General features: G+C 39.6%; 1 protein-coding gene across 12 annotated transcripts in view; it reads left to right on the top strand.

Moving 5' to 3' along the window:
* TRMT9B (tRNA methyltransferase 9B (putative)) overlaps positions 1 to 23,039 on the top strand; it is a 62,682-nt gene that overhangs the window by 32,140 nt on the left and 7,503 nt on the right. For 4 of the 12 annotated variants that reach the window (XM_054243812.2, XM_054243810.2, XM_078347428.1 and 1 more), the window contains 2 exons: positions 5,345 to 5,511; positions 19,649 to 19,803. In XM_054243812.2, the coding sequence (XP_054099787.2) occupies positions 5,432 to 5,511; positions 19,649 to 19,803 (235 nt within the window). In that variant the 5' untranslated portion in view covers positions 5,345 to 5,431. Of the gene's footprint in view, positions 1 to 5,344; positions 5,543 to 19,648; positions 19,804 to 23,039 lie in introns of all 12 variants that reach the window. The other 8 variants (XM_054243813.2, XM_078347432.1, XM_078347430.1 and 5 more) reach the window with 2 other exon arrangements.

Below are 23,039 nucleotides of genomic sequence, written 5' to 3'. Positions count from 1 at the left end.
ATATCTACGGGACTTAAGAGTTTGTGATCCTTCCTGTTCTAGCTTCATTTCTTTTCTTACTGTGTGTATTCTTTTTTAGTTTAATATACTCGAGTGTCCCTAATGGGCTATGAACTAGGATAATTATTACTTTTATTTTATTTTATTTTTATTTATTTAATTTTTTTGAGATGGAGTCTTACTGTGTCTCCCAGGCTGGAGTGCAGTGGCATCATCTTAGCTCACTGCAACCTCTGCCTCCCAGGTTTGAGCGGATTCTCCTGCCATAGCCTCCTGAGTAGATGGGATTACAGGCATGTGTTACTGCACCCGGCTAATTTTTGTATTGTTAGTGGAAATGAGGTTTCACCATGTTTGCCAGGCTGATCTTGAACTCCTGACCTCAGGTGATCCACCTATCTCTGCCTCCCAAAGTGCTGGGATTACAGGAGTGAGCCACCACGCCCAGCCAATGATGATTTTTAAATGAAGTTCTCCTGAGCTTCACGTCCATCTAACTTTGTGGTTCTTCAGATACCACAGAGACAATATGCCCAAGTCTAAAATCTACACTGCCTATCATATTCCCTCTGATGGTAAACCACAGCACTGTCTACCCAAGAGCCATCTTTTTCTTCTTTTCTGTTCTTGTATTTGTACAGTAGACATTTATTGGGCAATATAAAAAATACCAAAAAAGATGCAGAGAAAATGAGATACATTGTCCCTGTCTAGAAAGTGCTGCCATCAATCATGGAGCATATGTTCAAACAGCTCCTACCATAAGATAAAATATAATGCATTGCTGACCATTATGGCATTTCTAAATCAGTTACCAATATCTAGTCCTTCTTATGTCCTATTTCCTGCAAATGCATACATCTTAAGTAAACTAATTTGGATGTATTTCCATGCATTCCAAAGGAAGAGTTTATTAGAGTTTATATACTGCCATTACTAAAGTTTCCTTTTGTTTACCTGTATTCTTTCTTCTTTATTTTAGGATAGTAGTGGTACATGGTACTGTATCAGCCTTATTATCAGACCTTCATCTTCAGCACGTTCCCTGCTTTACCTCTTCATGACTCACCAAGTCCTTTTAATTTGGTTCTTTCTCCTTAGTATCTCTTGTATTTAATCCTTTCTAAGCATCATTAATACCATTCTTTGTGAACATATTTAACCAAGTTCTTTCTCTGTCTTCATTGTAGACCCATCTATGCAGTGCCAGTCTACACTGCTGCCAGAGGCAATTTCTAAAACCCAGATCAACTTTTGTCGTTTTTCTTGTTGAAATAATTCAGTAGTTCCCCACGATGTTCAGAAGCTGAACTAGGCCCTGTGTGATCTGACTCTTACCTACTCCTCCAGCCTTATTTGCTTTCCTGCCTCCCTTTCTCCTCACCATCTGTAAAGAGTGTGAACTCAGCTAGGTGCGGTGATCATGCCTGTAATCCCAGCAATTTGGGAGTCCGAGGCAGGCAGATCTCTTGAAGTTGGGAGTTCAAGACCAGCCTGATCAACATGGAGAAACCCCATCTCTACTAAAAATATAAAAATGAGCTGGCCTTGGTGGTACATGCCTGTAATCCCAGCTAGTCAGGAGGCTGAGGCAGGAGAATCACTTGAACCCAGAAGGCGGAGGTTGCAGTGAGCTGAGATCGTGCCATTGCCCTCTAGCCTGGGCAACAAGGGTGAAACTCCATCTCAAAAAAAAAGAAAAAAATAGTATGAACTCTAGGGTCAAACTGTCTGGGTTCAAATCCTGGGTCTGCCACTTACTAGCTATGTAACTTTGGAAAAGTCACTTCGGTCCTCTGTGCCTCCGTTTTCTTATCTGTAAAATGGGGGAAGTAGTTGTCCCTATTTAATATAGTTATTGGGAAGTGTCAGTGAGTTAATATGTGTTAACTGCTTACAACAGGGCCTGGCCCATAGCAAATAATTAATACGGACATTTGTCAATTTATGATGGGGTTACATCCCAATACACTCAATACAAGTTGAAAATATAAGTCAAAAATGCATTTAGGCCTGGTGCAGTGACTCATCCCTGTAATTCCAGCATTTCAGGAGGCCAAGGCAGGAGGATTGTTTGAGCCCAGAAGTTTGAGACCAGCCTGAGCAACGTAGGGAGACCCTATTTCTACAAAAATAACAAAATTAGCTGGATGTGGTGGGGTATGCTTATAGTCTAAGCTACTTGGGGTACTGAGGCAGGAGGACCGCTTGAGCCTGGGAGGTCAAGGCTGCGGTGAGCTGTGATCACGCCACTGCATTCCGGCCTAGGCAACAGAATGCAGACCCTCTCTCTCAAAAAAAAAAATGCGTTTAATACACTTAACCTTCAGAGCATGATAGCCTACCTCCCTATCCTACCTTAAAGGTGCTCAGAACACTTACATTAGCCGACAGCTGGGCAAAATCACCTGGCAGCAAGGAACACTGTCGAGCCTCAGTTGTCTACCTTCATGATGGTGTGGCCAACTGGGACATGTGGTTTTCTGTGGCTTCCCAGCATTGTGAGAGAGGATCCCACTGTATGTCATTAGCCTGGAAAAAGGTCAGAATTCAAAATTCAAAGCAAAATTATTACTGAATGTGTATCACTTTCACACTGTCATAAAGTCAAACCTTCATAAGTCTGGGACCATCAGTGTATATTTGTGTGTGTGTGTTTCTGTTATTGTTATTCATTTATTGGCTTTGCTCCTTTCTTTTTGCATATGCTGTTTCATGTGCCTGGAATCATCCACTTCTTTTCACCTGGCTGACCACACTCATCTTTTGAACTTCAGTTTAGGTATCAGCCCCTTGAGGGAGCCTTCACTCCCCCTTCCCATTCCAGGCTGGATTAGTTGCATCACCTATGTGCTCCTGTAGCACCGGTGCACACCCACATCTTAACATTCATTACACCAGATAAGGGATATTAACGTCGTGATTTTGAACACTGTAAGTGACCTAAAGGTCCAAGAGGTTGAATAATTTGTAATAACACAAGATGATTATCTTATGATTGTATGAATATATGATTATTGTATTCATCCATTCTCAGGCTGCTGATAAAGACATACCCTAGACTGGGTAATTTATAAAGGAAAGAGGTTTAAGTGACTCACAGTTCAGCATGGCTGAGGAGGCCTCAGGAAACTTAGAATTATGGTGGATGGGGAAGTAAACATGTCTTTCTTCACATGGTGGTAGCAAGGAGAAGTGCCGAGCAAAAGGGGGAAAAGCCCCTTATAAAACCATCAGATCTTGTGAGAACTCACTCACTATCATGAGAACAGCATGAGGGTAACTACCCCCATGATTCAATTACCTACTACCAGGTACCTCCCACAACTCATGGGGATTATGGGAACTAAAATTCAACGTGAGATTTGGGTGGGGACACAGCCAAACCATATCAATTATATTATTTTATAGATGAATGTATCAAATAATCTTGATTTTTAGTATTAAATAGGCAAGATATGAGTTTGGGGAATCACATTATCTCAAGATGTATCTATCCCAAAAGTAAAAGGTTCTACTACACTTCAATTTTGTATTTATTTGTATGCTTCCAGTATTAAATTCTGGCATCCTGAATGGAGTGAGAACTGTTTTATCTCTATCCCTAGTGCCTTACATCTACCAGAGATTCAGTTAATATTTATTGAAAAGAGAATTTTTTTTTTTTTTTTCAAAAATCTGGCTTTGCCCCTGAGCCAGGGTTTGAGGTGCTGACCTCTTCCTAGGAAAATATATGCATGGCTCATTTCAGAAGGTGAAAGGTACACATCTTGCCTTAGAAGATGGCTTCCTGTTTAATCAAAGAGAAGAGGAGAATGAAGTGTTTCTTTCAGTACTAAATATGACCAATTTAATAAAAGGGCTCAATTGGAATTCAACTCCTTTTAGATAGTTACGACCCCATTCTATCTGCCCAACGACTTCTTGGAGAAGGTGATATGATTCATGCATTTTAGACAGAGGCAAATTTGGATCCTAATTTAGGAAAATGAAGGGAAGTCAGTCATATTTTTAGGTGTTTTGGGTGCCTGATTTGGGCATATAGACAAGCCTCCTGCCCAGATAGCTGACACATGCCTCCTACCTTCTCCACTAGCTACAATTCTTCTCATTGGTCCTCTTACTGATGGGGGCATTGAAGACTTTGTCTTCGGTAGATTATCTGAGAGGTCTAACATATTTAGGCACAAATGCCTGAAGGAAAGGTGCACAGACAGCCACGTTGGCTGATGACGGTCAACTGCCCAGGTCAGAGCTTGGCAGAGTAAGTCTAAGTGGAGAACCTTTAGCTTTGGCCTGTTACAGGGACTCAGTTTGCAAACATCATCTCTCTTACAGTTAAGGCAGGCTCTACGATTCCATGAGGAGAGAGAAGATGCTTTGACTGGTAGCTCTTTCAAGATCTCTCTTAAATGCACTTCTAAAAAGCTAGCTTCTGTGGCTCTCAATGGCACAGATCATGTGCCTACACATGAGTGAGATGTGGCTGGGGTTAAAATCTATATGCAAGTTCCCAAGGATTGGAGTGGGGCTGGTGTGGGGGAATGTTGGGGGAAAGCACATGCATCTGTGAGTAGGAAAGTCACCTGCACCCTGCCATCATGAGAATCCCTGGGTGTAATAAGAGGTACGGTTTGTGGCAGTGTGGTGAACACACAAGTGATAAGGAAACTAGGAAAATGGTTGCAGGCTGAAACTTAGATTATGGTCCGTTCATCCTACTTGCAGGCCAGCAATTAGGGTCCAAGGTGTTACAGGATGGGCTTTTTTATATCAGGTGTCTCTCGGGATCATACCCCAAGACCTCTATATTACAAAATGGTTTTTAGTGCATTTTTTTCTAAGGACTAAAAGCCTTTTGATGGATTTCATGACAAACTCTTATGAACAAGAAGAAACATGTGAACAAGGATGAATAACTAGAAGTACTTGTCAAAGTGACATGAAAGTAGCCTGTAATATGGAAAATGTTGAGCAGTCCAATTGTTCTGGAATGATTTAGTACAATTTAGTAATATTTTCTTAGATAGTATACATTTAGCTAAGCCCCTGGAATCAGAGTTGCCTTTCAATGTTTCCAATTTCACCAGAAACAGGATGAAAACATTCAATTAATTTTAGGAGAAAGTATTATATGTTTATAGAAAGCTTAGGAACTGATTTATTGGCCTATTGATTTAAACTGCTCTTATAATTCTGGCATACTCCACATATTAGACAATTCTTTCTAATCCCTACTTTACTGGGTAATTTTTGCATAGGTCAGGAGGTCAGCATGGGCTGTGGCTGGTTCCATATATTTATCAAGTGAAATGACATTTAGTTTTTGTTTTCTTCCTAACAGGGCCTGTGCTCCCTTCACAGACTCATACAAGTGGTTTGTCATGAGAAGGACCACACTATATCATTTTACTCTTACAAGTTTTCATTTATGTTACACACTGAGAAAGTTATGAGAAGTAATCATCACTCTCTGGAGGTGGAGACGACCGTGATCCATAAAGACAAGAGGTAATTTTCCTGTAATCACAGGATGTCTCAGGTTAGTAGTTTTCAGCTCTTCTGCAATTCACATACCATGAGGTGTTTTTAGCAATGTACATCTTCAGTGAACCTAATTCTTCCCAATCCCTATAATTTTAAATGTATGACAATGTGATATAAAGTGAGTTGGAAATTTATTTTTGCACGAGATGGGAAATAGTATTTGAACATAGTTGTACAGGGTAAGTGAAAAGTATAAGAACATATGTAGCATTTTTAGAAAGCAAAATACTTTTGTAGGACTTAAATATATTTTTAAATGAGATTTTTATCACACAAAATTTACAACATCGTTTGTACTTGGAAATGATACATGAATGTTAAGTTTGAAGTATGTATTAAAAAGTAAAATTAACTCATAGGTGGGTGTTGAGCAGTGAGAACACATGGACACAGGGAGGGAAGCATCACACACTGTGGTCTGTTCAGGGGGCTAGGGGAGAGACAGCAGGGGGTGGGGAGGTTGGGTAGGGATAACATGGGGAGAAATGCCAGATACAGGTGACGGAGGATGGAGGCAGCAAACAACCTTGCCATGTAAGTACCTATGCAACAATCCTGCATGATCTGCACATGTACCCCAGAACCTAAAGTACAATGGAAAGAAAGTAAAATTAAAAAGCTATGTATTTTGTAACTAGGCCTTTTTTATAAGTTTTCTTTTAACTGTTCTGACCAACTTGCATTTTTACTTTAGAATTGTAGTTTAAGTATGCCCTTGAAATTTAAAGAAGAAATTTATGCTCTCTCTTTTTAAATTCTGTGTGTTCTGTGGCATTTATCATAAGAGAGCCATTTCTAATATTTATATTTCTTTTTAGTTATGAAAATGTGACCATCATATGCCTAGGTTATATCTATAAAACAGACCTGGCCGGGTGTCGTGGCTCATGCCTGTAATCCCAGCACTTTAGGAGGCCAAGGCGGGTGGATCACCCCAGGAGTTCAAGACCAGCCTGGCCAATATGGTGAAACCCCTCTCTACTAAAAATATAAAAATTAGCTGATTATAGTGGCACTCGCCTATAATCCCAGCTAGGAGGCTGGGGCAGAAGAATCGCTTGAACCCAGGAGGTGGAGGTTGCAGTGAGCCAAGATAGCACCACTGCACTCCAGGCTGGATGACAAGAGCAAGACTCCACCTCAAAAACAACAACAAAAACAACAACAACAAAAACAGACCTCTGGGGCAGCAAATCAGAAAACACAAAATAAAATTGGAAAAGCTTAGTTTTAGTTCTGCTTTCCTCCAAGTGCCCATTGACTCACAGCTGGCTCTTTAGGATTTATGACCATAGAGTCAAGGACCTGCTTTTATGGAGTAAAGTATTGTTGTTTTGCAGAAGGATCTATGAAACAGTTCCTTGATTCATTGGCTCTCCAATTAATTATTGAGTGATGCTCTGTGTTCTGCACTATCCCAGGCTCTATGATGTACAGATCAGCTATAGAAATATAAAAAACGTCTAATTTCCATATCTGCCCTCCAAGAACTTATAATTTAGTTGAGAACATATACAGAGTTGAGAGTTCATGACAGTATCCAGCAAAAGGACCTAAGAGTGATAGAGATAATAAATTTGCTAGGTGTAGAAGTCCTGGGATGGATGATTTTTCTCTGTAGTTATTCATGAATCCTTTATGCAGGAGGAAGAATCTGTGCTAGACTTTGCAGACCAGAAGATTTTGGCAGGAGGAAGTGATAGGAGAGCATTGCAGATGAGAGAGAATAGACCGCTGGCTTCAGCAAAGACCTGAGTAAGGTCCTGAGTAGGTCCCACTTGGGAAAAAGTGAGTTGATTTGTTTGAGTAGAGCTGAGAGTTTGAGGTACTGTAGTTGCAGGATATAAGTCTGGAAAAATGGATTGGTGGAGGTCAGGGAGGATTTCAATGACAGACTGAGGAGTGCAAGTGCTATCCCATAGGCAGTAGAGGTCCCCTGAAGGGTTTTCAAGGAGTGAATATTATCCAATGGGTTGTACAGAAAAATTAACCCTAAGCCAGGCACAGTGGCTCACGCCTGTAATCCCAGCACTTTGGGAGGCCAAGGCAGGGCAATCACAAGCTCAGGAGATTGAGATCATCCTGACGAATATGGTGAAACCCTGTCTCTACTAAAAATACAAAAAATTAGCCTGGCGTGGTGGCATACGCCTGTAGTCTCAGCAATTCGAGAGGCTGAGGCAGGAAAATCACTTCTAAGCTGAGTTCCAAGGCACAGTTCCTAACTTCTTGTGCTTTCATTTGAAGATGTATCAGCTTACACACACATAGGGCTCACCAAAAATTTCCTTTTTAAATAATCTCCTATTACTCTGGAAATGAATATATTAAACTCCAACGTAATACAACTCTAGACTTTCTAGAGCAAGAATTTTTTACCTTTGGCATTATTTTGGATTTTAGTTAATTGAAACAAATATTCAAGCGAATTTCAGTTGCAGTTAGAAGTTGTCAAAAAGTGAGAAATGTGTAAAAATTACATAAAAATTGATATTTGAATATATAAATCTAGTTTTGAGTCTTAATTGGAGTAGATACAAACAAATATATACAAAATCATATATTTTTACCTTTTCTTTTTTTTCCTCTATTCTTTATACCTGTTAAGTCGTAGCTCTTGACTCTTTGCCTACTTACTCCCCATTTCTGGTTTCCTTTGCAACAACATATGTGAAGCCCATGATAATCACTCAATACCCGTATTCATTTCCCCGTTTCTTCTCCTTTTCCTTGTCATTCTATCTTGATCCTTTCCTTGATTTTTATTAAAAAAAACTTTATTGATATGTATTTTTGTCTCCTTTGTGTTGTTTTTCTTATTGTTTTTTTTTTGGAGGGAATACTGATTCTTCTATTAGTTGTGTGTGTTTCAGGAGATTAACCATCCAGTTATCAATTAGACTCCAAGTCATTGTTATCTTAGGTTCTAAGGCTTATAAATATTATACAATTTTTCAGAAAGATTTTATGGTCTGCAGAATAAAAAGCTCAGCAGATTTTTTCCAATAAGTTCACACATAAAGAGCCTCATAAACAGTAGACTAAATATTACAGATGATCCACATAGGAGTCATAAATGAGGACACTCTAGTTTGTCCATACATTTTTCATAAGGTACTGATGTAACTGAGAATTGTCTTAATGAGTAACAGTAACAATGAAACAGCAAGGTAATTAGAGAATGAAGATAAATAGGAATAGCTGCCACCTGCTGCTACAAGCTAAGGATCACGTATCCTCCTTTCTGGACCCTTTACACAACTTATGTTCCCATCTATTTATTGAGATCAGTAATCATCATATATTATTATAGTTTTGCTACTTGGAAGCTGTGGCTGGCACAATTCATCCTTAATTTCACTGTGACTTATTGAATAAAGCTATTTAATGTGTAATAAGCTCACAAATACAAGGTAGGTAAAATGAATTTCCTTCCTCTCATCATACTGATGAGTCACTTACCTGCTGCCTTAACTGAAAGCTTCTTTACTGAGAAGTTCTTTGCTGGTTACTGGATAATATGGCATTGGACATTATCTCATTTAAGTCACTTATTTCTTCAGTTAGATTTTTCTGAGGTAAAACTCTTTCCGTAGTTTCTGTATATACTATGACATAATCTTATTGAATGGGGATACTGCATTGACATTTCACCTGATCTTTGAACCCAGTGATCTCCAGTTTATAGCTGCCCAGAAGGCACTGGCTGGATTGCATTCATCCTTCATGGGAACAGCATAACACAGATGAGAGAGGATACTCTGCCCAATTTCAAGTTCTAACCTGGTTTAAAGTATATAACAAGGCAATTGCCTGAAAGTGAAAGGGGGTTTTAATTGAAATATACATGAACCAAAGTACATATATTATAAATTTACAAATAAATGAAAGAATCTTTCATAAGCTGAATGCCCTCATATAACCAGAGCTTAGATCAAGAAACAGAACATTACCAGCACCCCAGAACCACCTCCCGACCCCCAGTGCTCCCTGCCAGGTGCTACCCCAGGCTATCCCACTTCTAATGGCCCACATTTGTTTTTGTACTTTCTTTATCTTATTTTGTATTTTCTCTGATCTATCTGTGGGCTCATGTTTTTATACTTTCTATAAATGGAATCCTGGAGTGTGTATTCTTTTGTGGACTTCCCTTTCAACATGATATTTGTGGAATTTATACCATTTGGATGTTTGTCCCCTCCAAATCTCATGTTAAAATGTGACCCCCAATGTTGGAGGTAGGGGCCATTGGGAGGTGTTTGGGTTATGGGGGTGGAACCCTCAGGAATGGCCTGGTGTCCTCCTGGGGTAATGAGTGAGTTCTTGCTCTGTCAGTTCACATGAGAGCCAGTTATTTAAAGGAGCCTGGCATCGCCTCCCCTCTCTCTTGCTCCCTCTCTGACCTGTGACACACGTGTTCTTCGTTCACCTTCCACCATGAGTAAAAGTTTCCTGAGGTCGCACCAGGATCGAATCAGATGCTAGTGCCATGCTTGTACAGCCTGCAGAATCATGAGCTAAATAAACTGCTTGTCCTTATTAATTATCCAGCCTCAGGTATTCCTTTACAGCAACACAAAATGAACTAATACAGGAATTGATCCCTATTGTTGCATATGGTTGCAAATTTTCATTCTTTTAACTCTGGTAGCACTTCATTCTATGAATATACCACAATTTATTCGATCATTTTACTGATGATGGGCACATGTGCAGATTTGTGCTACTTAGAAGAGTGCTTTTTTGGATATTCTAGTATATGTCTTTTGGTGAATATAGGTGTACATTTCTTTTGGATATATGTATATACCTTTAAGAGTGGGGTTGCTGGGCTATAGGATATGCATATGCTTAGCTTTAGTTATTACTGCCAGGCATATTTCCAAACATTGAAACCATTTACATTTCTTCCAGCAGTGTATTAGAACTCACCGATTCCATGTTTTCACCAACACTTGATATTTTTTGTGTTTTTCATTGTAGCCATTCTTTTGTGTAGGTGGTAGGATACCATTGTGGGTTAGATTTGCGGTTCCCTGATACTAGTGAAGTTAAGCACCTTTGTGTGCATTTCCTGCCCATCTCCTGCCCATTGTGAAGTGTCTGTTAAAGTCTCTTGCCCATTTTTCCATTGTGTTGTGTGTCTATTGCTTTTTGATTTGTAAGAATTATTTCTACTTTGGATACTACTCAATTATGTGCTGTATGTATTATGAATACCTCTTCACACTCTTTCGGTTGAGTTTTCACTCTCTTCTTGGTGTCTTCATTTTAATATAGTCTACTTTATTTTTCCTTTTATGGTTAGCACTTTATATGATCCTTTGTAAGAAACTTTAACTTACTCCAAGGTCATGAAGATGTTCTGTATTCTCCTCTAAAAGCTTTATATGATTGCTAGAGGATTTAATTCATAAACGTATGTCAGTATTTGGAGACAGACCTGTTTTAAAACCACGTGTGTTTTCCACTGAGCTAAAACATGGAGGACTGACTACAGGGAAGAGTATGGTACAGAAAGAAGATAGATGTACTGGAAGTTCCTATCACAAACAAATGAGAAATCCCTTCTGATAGGACTAAGTGCTTATAGCCTATTGTCCTGGTCTCTGTGCCAAATTCTTAGGAGGAGTGGGTATGATAAGCACCATCCTGAGGACATTCAGTTATAGCACCTCTTCTTTGGGGACAAGGAGCCACTCTTGGGGACAAAACAAAGCCTTCTCAAGAGTTCACTAGAATCCTGTGGGTCAAGTACAGAGTCTCATCTCCTTGATGAGAAACAGTAGAAAAACCTTTTCCCTGGAAGCCTTTTCAGTTCCTCGGAATATTTTTTACTATTTGCACCTGTGTGTGAATATGTGCGTAGCTTTCCAGTGATCATTAAGAAGTTGGAAAACCTTGGGAAAAAAACTGTTTATTTTTTAATTTGTTGACACATGAAATCCTCACAGTTGTCTTTGAAACTCACAAGGAATTTGCTTACATACATAAAATTCATATGGAAAATACTGTAGGAAATTTAAATCCACAGCATTTAAAACTTAAATCTTCAGTGTTTATAAAGTTAGCTGTAAAATATCAGAAAAACAAAATAGATTCATATTGCTTACACACTTAAAAATAACTCTCTTTTAGGTTACCTGATGATGGTAAAGGCCATAGAAAACTTAGAGAGAGATCTCAGGGGCTGCTGTTCAGATACTACAAATTCTGAGCTTGAAATTGGAGTCATTTTTAAAATGCATATTGCAAGGAATCAAGTTTGTGTCAGTTACCACTTAACATTTGCAAGTGCAATAAAGCAAAACTTACTTGCTCTAGTGTTCTCTAAATTGTATTGCCTGATTGATTCCTTGAGGAAGGGAATATGTAAATAGACTAAACTCTACTGAGATTTTGATTTAAATGAAAATCTCACAGTGTTTCTGTTTTTCTCTTGTGTGGGCAGTTATAGCCAGCCATATGTTTACTTTGTAAGTTTCAGTTGAAGGTGCAATATAAGCTGTTTCAATTTGGGTGGAAGTTTTCTCAGACCTCACAAATTAGATTTATACTTAATTAGGAGTTTGCTAGGAAATTTTGCAGGGGCTGTGGGTAGGTTCATACTGATGAAAAACAACCAATTACATTTTAAGGGTAAATCCTGAACAGCTCTTCCTTGAAATGGAAGGAATTATAGTATTATATTATCATCATTTGGTGATATTTGTAGTAATAGTTGGGCAAGAATCATTGGTAGATGCTAAAACTGGTGGGTGAGCAAATAAGAAACAATATTTGCATAGTCTCAAAGTCTCTCTCCATACAGGGAAGTAACTTGGCAGACACCATCTTACCCAGGTACTTCCCACTTCCCAGGAGAGGGGTACAGGTGCGAGGACAGAGGCTGTCCAGGGACAGTACCTTCTCTCTAGTTAACACTCCCGTCTGCCAGTTTGCACGTGTAGGGTTCTCTCCCTTTCCCACCTCTTCAGGGTGATCACTACCTCTGTTAACCAAAGCCAGTACTACTCTGTACTCAGAGCCAGATTCCATTCTCATTATGTGTATTTATTTTATCATTTGTTGAGGGTCTACTGTGTCCTAAGTTCTGGGGATTCAGCATTAAATCAGACAAGTCCTTGTTCTCCAGAGTCTTCCAGCAGTGCCAGAGAAAAATATCTAAGTACAACGATTACAGAACTTGATAATCCCTGTAGAGGTATGCGTGAAATACAATAGCTGATAGCCATCAGTAGGGCCAAATTGGTTCTTAAATGATTCAAAATACTTTCATAATGATTGGCAAAAGCCACAACCTGAGTCCCTGGGCACTTCCCTGGGATACCATTCACTCACTTGCCACATTGAACTGAATAATTACAGGGTTAAGCCCAAAACAGGACCTGCTCTTGTGCTTTTCTTACTCCTTCCCTGTTGCCCTTATCCTGCCTGGAAGGTCAGGGAAGGCTTCCTGGAGGAGGTGATGCCTTTTCTAAGAATGACTAGAATTTAGCCAGGTAACGAATAGCATCTGTTCAGGCCCCTGGATGAGAGGCAATGTGTCACTGCTGAGAAACAATGGGCCATTGGGTATTAAAGATGGTGAGAAATGACCCTAGGAAGTCTGGTAAGGCCAGATTAGAAAGGGCCTAATGTGCCTACCTAAGCCAGCTGAACCCAATGGGACAAGCTATAAAATGCCTCTGGAGAAGCTGGAGGTAAGAATTGAGGGGCGAGGGGTGGAGCAAGATGGCCAAATGGAAGGCTCCACTGATAATGTGTCCTCCCCCTACACCACCCTCCCCACAAGGACCAAAGTTAACACCTATCTACACACAAAACAGCACCTCCCTAAGAACCAAGAATCAGGAGAGCACTCACAGTGCCTGGTTTTTGGCTTCATATCATTAAGGAAGCCCTGAAGAGGGTAAGAAATAGTCTTGAATTGCTCATGGCATCCCTCCTTCCAACCCCATGTCAGCAGCCATATGGCATGGAGAGAGAGTCTGTGCTCAGGGGAGGGAAAGCGCTGCATTTGTGAAACACTGTATTGAACTCAGTGCTGCCCTGTCACAGTAGAAATCAAAACGATGGGGCTGAACTCAGCTGACATCTGCCCACAGAGGGAGCATTTAAACCAGCCCTAGCCAGAGGGGAATCGCAGATCCCAGCAGTCTGAACCTGAGTTCCTGCAAGCCTCACCACTGTAGGCTAAAGGGCTCGGGAGTACTAAATAAACTTGAAAAGCAGTCTAGGCCACAAAGACTGTAGCTCCTAGACGAGTCTGAAATGGCCTCAGAGCCAGTGGACTGGATAGGGAGGAGGAAATGCCACCTTCTGGGACACCAGCTAGGGCTGCTAAGGGAGTGCTTACACCACCCCTCCCACAACCCAGGCTGCACAGCTCCTGGCTCCAAAAGAAAGACCTTCCTTCTGCTTGAGGAAAGGAGAGGGAAGCGTAAAGACAACTTTCTTTTATCTTGGAAACCAGCTCAGCTGTAGTAGGATAGGGCCCAGGCAAAGTCCTGAGGTCCTCTGTCCAGGCCCTACTGCCCAGATAACATTTCTAGACACACCCTGGGCCAGAAGGCAACCTACTGCCTTGAAGGGAAGGACCCAGTCCTGGCAGGACCCATCACCTTTTGCCTAAAGAGCGCTTGTGCCCTGAATAACCATTAGTGATACCCAAGTAGTACATTGTGGGCCTTGGGTGAGACTCTGAGTCTTGCTGACTCCAGATGAGACTCAGCACATTCCCAGCTGTGGTGGTTACTGGACAAGACTCCTTCTGCTTAAGAAAAGTGGAGGGACAAGGAAAGGGGACTTTGTCTTGCACCTTAGGTAGCAGCTCGGCCACAGTGGGGAAGGCGTCTTTGGAAAGGGGAGGGAAGAGTGGGAAGGACTGCATCTCATGGTTTGAGTGCCAGCTAAGCCACAGTATAATAGAACACCAAGTAGACTTCTAAAGTTTTCGATGCCAGTTCCTGGCTCCTAGGCAGCAGCTGTAGACCTTCCCAGGGCCTAGGAGACCTTGCCACTCTGAAGGAAAGGCTTCCCCATCTGCTGATTGTAGAGCCCCAGGGCCTTGCACGAACACGGGCAGTAGCCAGGTAGTGGTTACAGTGAGCCCTGGGGGAGACCCACTGCTGCGCTAGTTTCAGATTTGACTCAGCACAGCCCCAGTGGTGGTGGTCACAGGGTGCTTGCATCACCCCACTCCCAGGTCAAGGCATCTCAGAACAGAGAGAGAAGGAATCGTTTTGCTTGGGAGAAAGCAAGGGAAGAGAAGAAGAGTCTCTGTCTGGTAATCCAGAGAATCCTTCCAGATTTTGTCCAAGACCATCAAGGTGGTACCTCCATGAGTCTGCAAGAACCACAGCATTAATGGGATGGGGCGCCCCCAATGTAGATACAGCTTAGATCTTAGATAACAACACCCAAACTCTTTTGGATACATGGAAAGCTTTCTCAAGAAGGACAGGTACAGATAAGCCCAGATTGTGACAGTATTAAGAGGGAAGTTTATAACTGTAAGTGCCTACATCAGAAAAGAAGAAAAACTTCTAATAAACAACCTAATGATGCATCTTAAAGAACTAGAAAAGCAAGAGCAAACCAAACCCCAAATTAGTAGAATAAAAGAAATAACAAAGATCAGAGCAGAAATAAATGAGTTTGAAATGGAGAAAATCATACAATCAATGAACAAAAAGTTGTTTTTTTTAAAAAAATCAAAATTGACAAACTTTTAGCCAGCTAAGGAAAAAAGAGAGAAGACTCAAATAAATAAAATTATAAATGAAGAAAAGGAGACAACCGATTCTGCAGAAATTCAGTGTTTCATTAGTGTCTACTATGAGCAAGTATATGCCAATAAATTGGAAAACCTGGAAGAAATGGATAAATTTCTCAACACATACAACCTACCAAGATTAAAGCATGAAAAAATCTAAAACCAATCACAATCGAATGAGTTCGAAGCGGTAATAAGAAGTCCCACAGCAAAGAAAGGCCTGGGACCCAATGGCTTCATGGCTGAATTCTACCAGATATTTAGGGAAAAACAAATAATAGTCCTGCTCAAATTATTTCAGAAAATAGAGGAATAGGAGATACTTCCAAACTCATTCTATGAGGCCAGTACCAAAACCAGATAAAGACACATTTGAAAAAAGGAACGTATAGGCCAATGTCACTGATGAATATTGATGCAAAAATTCTCTTGAACTCCCGACCTCAGGTGATCCGCCCGCCTTGGCCTCCAAAGTGCTTGGATTACAGGCATGAGCCACCACGCCCGGCGATGCAAAAATTCTCAACAAAATACCAGCAAACCAAATTCAACAACACATTAAAAAGATCATTCATCATGAAGTGGGATTTATCCCAGGGATGTAAGGATGGTTCAAGATGTGCAAATCAATTAATATGATACCTCATATCACCAGAATGAAGAATAAAAACTGTATAATCATTTCAATTGATGCTGAGAAAGCATTTAATAAAACTCAACATCCCTTCATGATAAAAGCTCTCAAAAGGCCAGACGCAGTGGCTCATACCTGTAGTCCTAGCTCTTTGCAAGGCCAAGGCAGGCAGATCATGAGGTCAGGAGATCAAGACCATCCTGGCTAACATGGTTAATCACTGTCTCTATTAAAAATACAAAAAATCAGCCGGGCGTGTTGGCACACACCTGTAGACCCAACTACTCAGGAGGCTGAGGTCAGAGAATTGCTTGAACCCAGGAGGCGGAGGTTGCAGTGAGCCGAGATCATGCCACTGAACTCCAGCCTGGGTGACAGGGTGAGACTCTGTCAAAAAAAAAAAAAAAATCCCTCAACAAACTGGATATAGAAAGAATAAACCTCAATGCAATAAAAACCATCTATGACAGACCTACAGCTAGTATTATACTGAATGGGGAAAAACTGAAAGCCTTTCCTCTATCTGGAACACAAAAAAAGATGCCCACTTTTGCCACTGTCATTCAGCATAGTACCAGAAGTCCTAGCTAGAGCAATCAGATAAGAGAAAGAAATAAAGAACATCTAAATTGAAATGGAAAAAATCAAATTATCCTTGTTTGCAGATGATATAATTTTACAATTAGAAAACCCTAAAAACTCCACCAAAAAACTATTAGAACTGATAAATTCAGTAAAGTTGTATACAAAATCAACATACAAAAATCAGTAGCATTTCTATATGCCAACAGTAAACAATCTAAAAAAGAAATCAAGAAAGCAATCACATTTACAATAGCTACAAATAAAAGAAAATACTTAGGAATTAACCAAAGAAGTAAAAGATCTCTACGATGAAAACTATAAAACTTTGATGCAAGAAATTGAAGAAGACCAAAAAAAAAAATAAAAAAATGAAAAAGGTATTCCATGTTTATGGATTGGAAGGATCCATACTGTAAAAAATGTTCATATGACTCAAAGCAATCTACACAGACTTAATGCAATCCCTATAAAAAAAAATCACCGGCATTCTTCATAGAAATAGAAAAAATCTAAAAATTCATATGGAATCACAAATGCTCAGAATATCCAAAGCTGTCCTAAGCAAAAATAACAAAACTGGAAGAATCGAATTACCTGTAGTATAATCAAATTATACTCCAGAGCTATAGCAACCAAAAAGGCATTGTACTAGCATAAAAACAGACACATAAATCAATGGAACAGAATACAGAATTTTGGGTTCCAAAATTTATCTTGGGAACCCAAAGATACATCTATACATCTACAGTAAACTCATTTTTGACAAAGATGCCAAGAAAAGAAGATATATTAGGGAAATGATAGTCTCTTCAATAAATGGTGCTGAGAAAACTGGATATCCATATGCAAAAGATTCAAACTAGATACCTCTCACCATATAAAAAAAATCAAATCAAAATTGAATAAAGACTTAAATCTAAGACCAAACCTATTCAATGACTAAAATAAAACTTTGAGGAAACTCTCTAAGACATTGGACGGGGCAAAGTTTTCTTGAGTGGTATCCTACAAACATAAGCAACTAAAGCAAAAATGAACAAATGGAATTACACCAAGTTAAAAAAGCTTCTGCAAAGCAAAGGAAATATCAACAAAGTGAAGAGACAACCCACAGAATGGGAGAAAACATTTGCAAATTACTTATCTGATAAGGGATTAATAGCCAGAATATATAAGGAGCACAAACAACTCTACAGAAAAAAATCTAATAATCTGATTTTAAAATCGGCAAAATGGCCAGGTGCGGTGGCTCACATCTGCACTTGGGAGGCCGAGGCAGGTGCATCACTTGAGATCAGGAGTTCAAGACCAGCCTAGCCAACATGATAAAATCCCATCTCTACTAAAAATACAAAAATTAGCCAGGTGTAGTGTCACGTGCCTGTAGTCCCAGCTACTCAGGAGGCTGAGGCAGGAGGATTGCTTCAACAGGGTAGGCAGAGGTTACAGTGAGCCAAGATCACACCACTGCACTTCACCCTAGGTGATAGAACAAGACTCCATCTCAAAAAAATAAAATAAAAATAAAAATGTACAAAAGATCTGAACAATTTTGCAAAAGGAGACATAAAAAAATAACAAACAGGCATATGAAAAAGTGCTGAACATCATTGATCATCAGAGAAATGCCAATCAAAACCACAATGAGATATCACCTCACTCCAGTTAAAATGGGCTTTCTTTGAAAGTCAGGCAATAACAAATGCTGTGAAGATGTGGAGAAAAGGGAACCCTTATACACTATAGGTGGGAATGTGAATTGGTACAACCACTATGGAGAACAGGTTTGAGATTCTACAAAAAAAAGGAAAACAGAGCTACCACACAATCTAGCAATCCCCCTCCTAGGTGTAAAAACAGAAGAAAGGAAACCAATATATCCAAGAGATACCTGCACTCTCATGTTTTATTACAGCACTATTCACAGCAGCCAAGATTTGGAAACAACCTAAGTGTCCATCAACCAATGAATGGATAAAGAAAATGTGGTACATATAAACAATGGAGTACTCAGCCATGAAAATTTTTAAAAATGAAATTCTGTGATTTGCAACAGTATGAATGGAAATGGAAGTCATTAAGTTAGCTGAAATCAATCAGGCACAGAAAGACAGACTTTGTATGTTCTCACTTATTTGTGAGAGCGAAAAATTAAAATAAGTGAACTCATGGATATAGAGAGTAGAAGGATGGTTACAAGAGGCTGCAAAGGGTAGTGGGGAGGTAGGAGGGAAGTGGGGCTAGTTAATGGGTACAAAGCATAGAATAAGATCTAGTATCTGCTAGCACAACAGGGTGACTATAGTAAACAATAATTTATGTGTACATTTCTAAATGACTAAAAGTATAATTGGATTGTTTGTACTGGAAAGGTGAGTGCTTGAAGCGATGGATACCCCTTTCTCCCTGAAGCAGTCATTGTGCCTTGCATGCCTGTGTCAAAACGTGTCATGTACTCCATAAACACATACAACTACTATGTACCCATGAAAACTAAAAATAAATAAATAAGAAGCAACACAATCAGACCTGTATTTTACAAAAATAATTATGACATAAGCATTGAAGGGCAAGAGAAGTTTTTGCCAGCTGTTGAAGTAATTCAGTAAAGAAATGGGCACCAATACTAAAATGAAAGCAGTAGTGATATAGAGACATGACTGGAGGAACCCAAACACTAAAAAGGTAGAATTAATAGGGCTCTGTTACTGGGTTGAAATGGTGAGCTACCTGTTATGAAATTTTGAAATCTAATTAGCATCAGATACAATGGTCTTATCCAAAGTAAACCATTTGGTAAGAATTTTGGCTATGCTTCCAAAATTAAGAATTCATCTTGCAGAGGAACTTACTATACCATAATTAGCTCATTATCAAACCACTGTTTTCCTTAACACAGCAGGTAAAAACTATGCATTTGCTAGTCTTTGGCAACTACGGTGAGGTTACATCGAAGATATTGTTCTTTGCAGCTTATAAGAAAGTGGGAACAGCACAACTTTTCCAGTTATAGGTTCTAAATTTTCGGAAATCTGCATCGTCCTTCAGCCACCTATGGTGCATTGGCTGACCTGCATTCCTTGGGTTGGTCCTGTTTTTCCCAGGATGGATTATGAAGCTGCCCAGCTGGAGAAGCAGCATGTGCACAATGTGTACGAGAGCACAGCCCCTTACTTCAGCGACCTGCAGAGCAAAGCCTGGCCTCGTGTCCGCCAGTTCCTCCAAGAGCAGAAGCCAGGCAGCCTCATCGCTGACATAGGTAACCCAGCATTGGGCCATGTAGCATGATATATCTTCCATTGAGCCTTTGCTTTTCAGATTCATTTTTCATTTTCGTTCTAGCAAGCATCCTGAAATTGCACCCTTGGCATGCCAGTACCTAGAATATTCATTTTACAGCAGAACCTCAGACAGTCAAATCAACAGCAAGTAGAAAACATTCTCAAACGTCTTTCTTTCTTTCCTTCCTTCCCTCCCTCCCTCCCTCCCTCCCTCCCTCCCTCCCTTCCTTCCTCTCTCTCTCTCTTTCTTTCTTTCTTCTTTCTTTCGAGATGGAGTTTTGCTGTTCTCAGCCAGGTTGGAATGCAGTGGCAAAATCTCATTAGGCTGCAAACTCCACCTCCTAGGTTCAAGTGATTCTCCTGCCTCGGCCTCCTGAGTAGCTTGGACTACAGGTGTGCACCACCACACCGAGAAAATTTTTGTATTTTTAGTAGAGACGGGGTTTTGCCATGTTGGCCAGGCTGGTCTCGAACTCCTGACCTCAGGTGATCCATCTGTCTTGTCCTCCCAAAGTGCTGAGATTACAGGTGGGAGCCACTGCCCCGGTCTCCAACTTTACATTTAGACAGTGTCTTCCCAGGGTCTTTGTGTACATCCTCCACCAAAATGGGCCTTACATTGATTGAATAAATCAAGATGGAAATGATGGCTTGTGAAATTGATCATTGTAAATGTAAAGATACTCACGTTTGCCAAATGTGTTCTGCACTGGTGGCTCATTCTCAGTGGTTCACATGCCTTCTATAAAATGTGGGATTATGGAAGAGGTCTAGTATATATATATGAAGTCTTATGAATCTCATGGGTCCTTTCCCTTAATTATTTTGTAGGTGTTTCATTATTATAGGAGCATATCTTTAATTAGACAATATTTTAATAATAACTTATTTATCTGGAGGGCATTGGTTCAGTACCTTTCTAAATCAAGAACTGGTAAACCACATCTTAGTAGATCTAAGATTAAGATTTAAAATGTGGTTGGAAACTCACTTGAGGCCTGCCCACATAAAACTGCTTTCTAGCAATTGTATGCTGACTGCACCCATGAGCCATAAGTCTGTGGTTGCAAAGTCTGTCTAATTTGATATTCACTCTAAATACTGGTAAGAGAAACAGACATATATCCAGAACTTATGGCTTGTTGAAGATGGTATGAGCAATGTGAAATCTGGGGAAGGGGTTCATGTCACATGGAAATTGGGAGTCTGAAAAAATATCTCTAGCATGTCAATTTAAAAATAATAAATCTTGTTTCAGAATGTGCAGTGAGTTGGGAACTCTTAACCACCTATAGTGTAAGTAAGCCATGTACCAGGATCTTAAAATCAGTGGGGAAAAGGAACTATTCAGTAAATGGCTTTGGGATAATGACATATATAATCAGAGAGCTACTTTCTTATACCTTTCATCAAAATAAGTTTCAAAAATGTAAGTATAAGAAAATGAGCTCATTAAAGGACTAGATGGCAAATCGATTGTTATTTAAAATATTCTCAGAGGCAAAATGCCTGTGTATGATACACATACAGAAAAGAAATCATAAGAGAATATACAGTTGATTGCCATTTATTTACAGTTCTTATGTTTCATATATGTATCATCAACATTGAATTAGCAAGTAGTGAATCATTATTCTTAGGGGAGATATAGGATTAGGTTCCTATAAGCTTCTGTTCCTAACATTTTTGTCAATTTACCAATATATAACCTTGTTGAATGTGTATTTCTGTTTAAAGTCACCTTGTTTGCTATGTATCATTATTTCACAAAATTGGACTCGTGGCCAACACACTATAACTCTTTCCTGAACAAAGCTTATCTAACACATATATTTTGTCCGTGAGGGACATCCCAGCCTTCTTATGTTCAGGAACACTAGACAGCATTTCAGCCCCATGCTTAGGCCATTTGAAACAGCAAAATCACCAGTAAAAACTGTAAAAATGAGAAATTGTGGCCCTAAATAGATTATGGAAAGAACATTCTATTACAGTATGGGAGCTGAAAAAAGAAGGCTGGGTATGTGGGTCTCAGGTGACTCTAATATTTTGCTGCACTGTGAATATATAAGTCTGATAATGACCATCCAATGCTGTAGTATTGACATTGGGGTTACAAATAAATTTTAGCAGGTAGATTAACTGCAAATATGGATTTGCTGTGATTGATGAGAATTAACTATATTTAAAGATAACTTTGACGCTATAAAGATGGAAAAGTTCTACTAGACAGGCATACAAATCAAGTCAAAAGACCAAAATCAAACTAAGCAAAAATAACTGCAACACATGTCATAGAAATCTAGATAATTTTTTAAATCTACTAAGCATTCTTCAATGTCACTGTAAAAAAACAACCAATATCCTGTCATTTGCAACAACATGGAGGAACCTGGAGGATATTATGCTGGTGAAATAAGCCAGGCACAGAAAGACAAATACCTGATGATCTCACTTATGTGTGGGATCTAAAAAAATTGGACTCGTAGAAGGAGAGATTAAAATGATGGTTACCTGGGACTGGGGTGTTGAAGCGGGTGGGATAAATGTAGGAAAGTGCAAGATGTTGGTTAAAAGATTCAGAGTATCAAACAGAAGGAGTAAGTTCAAGAGAAAAAATACAAGTCAGAAGAAAAATAATGAAAAGATGTGAACAAATAGTTCAAAAAAGGAAAGGAATACACATTGTGTACACATATTTTAATAGGTAATCCATTGATACGGTTCGGCAACCAAGCACAAAAGGATGTGTAGTACAAAATATCCTCCCATCCCAGCCCCGGCACCAAGCAAGCCACAGCAGAGGCCGCTGACTCTGTTAGCTTCCTGTATGATCTTCTTGAGATATTTTATGCAGATATAAGCATATCTGTGCCTGTGAGTGTATTATGGGTAATTTCCCTTTTTTGGTTACACTAATGATAGTATGATATAAAAACAATCATATATCTAGCTTTTGTTGTAATTTTAATATATTGAGGAAATCATTCCATATTCATATTTATTATAGAGCTCCCCAGTATTAAAATCTGCCTAGCATTCTATGCTAATAGTGCCATATTAACGTTTAATATGTGTTGTTTGCTGTATTTTGCCACTACAAATTACCCTACAAATAGGCAGTGTCTCACACCTGTAATCCCAGCACTTTGGGAGGTCGAGGCCAGCGGATCATTCAGCTCAGGAGTTCGACCAGCCTGGTCGACCAGCCAGG

This window comes from Callithrix jacchus, chromosome 13 (assembly GCF_049354715.1).
Source record: "Callithrix jacchus isolate 240 chromosome 13, calJac240_pri, whole genome shotgun sequence".
In the NCBI taxonomy this organism is placed as follows: Eukaryota; Metazoa; Chordata; class Mammalia; order Primates; family Cebidae; genus Callithrix; species Callithrix jacchus.
This window is presented reverse-complemented; position numbering and strand designations above follow the sequence as displayed.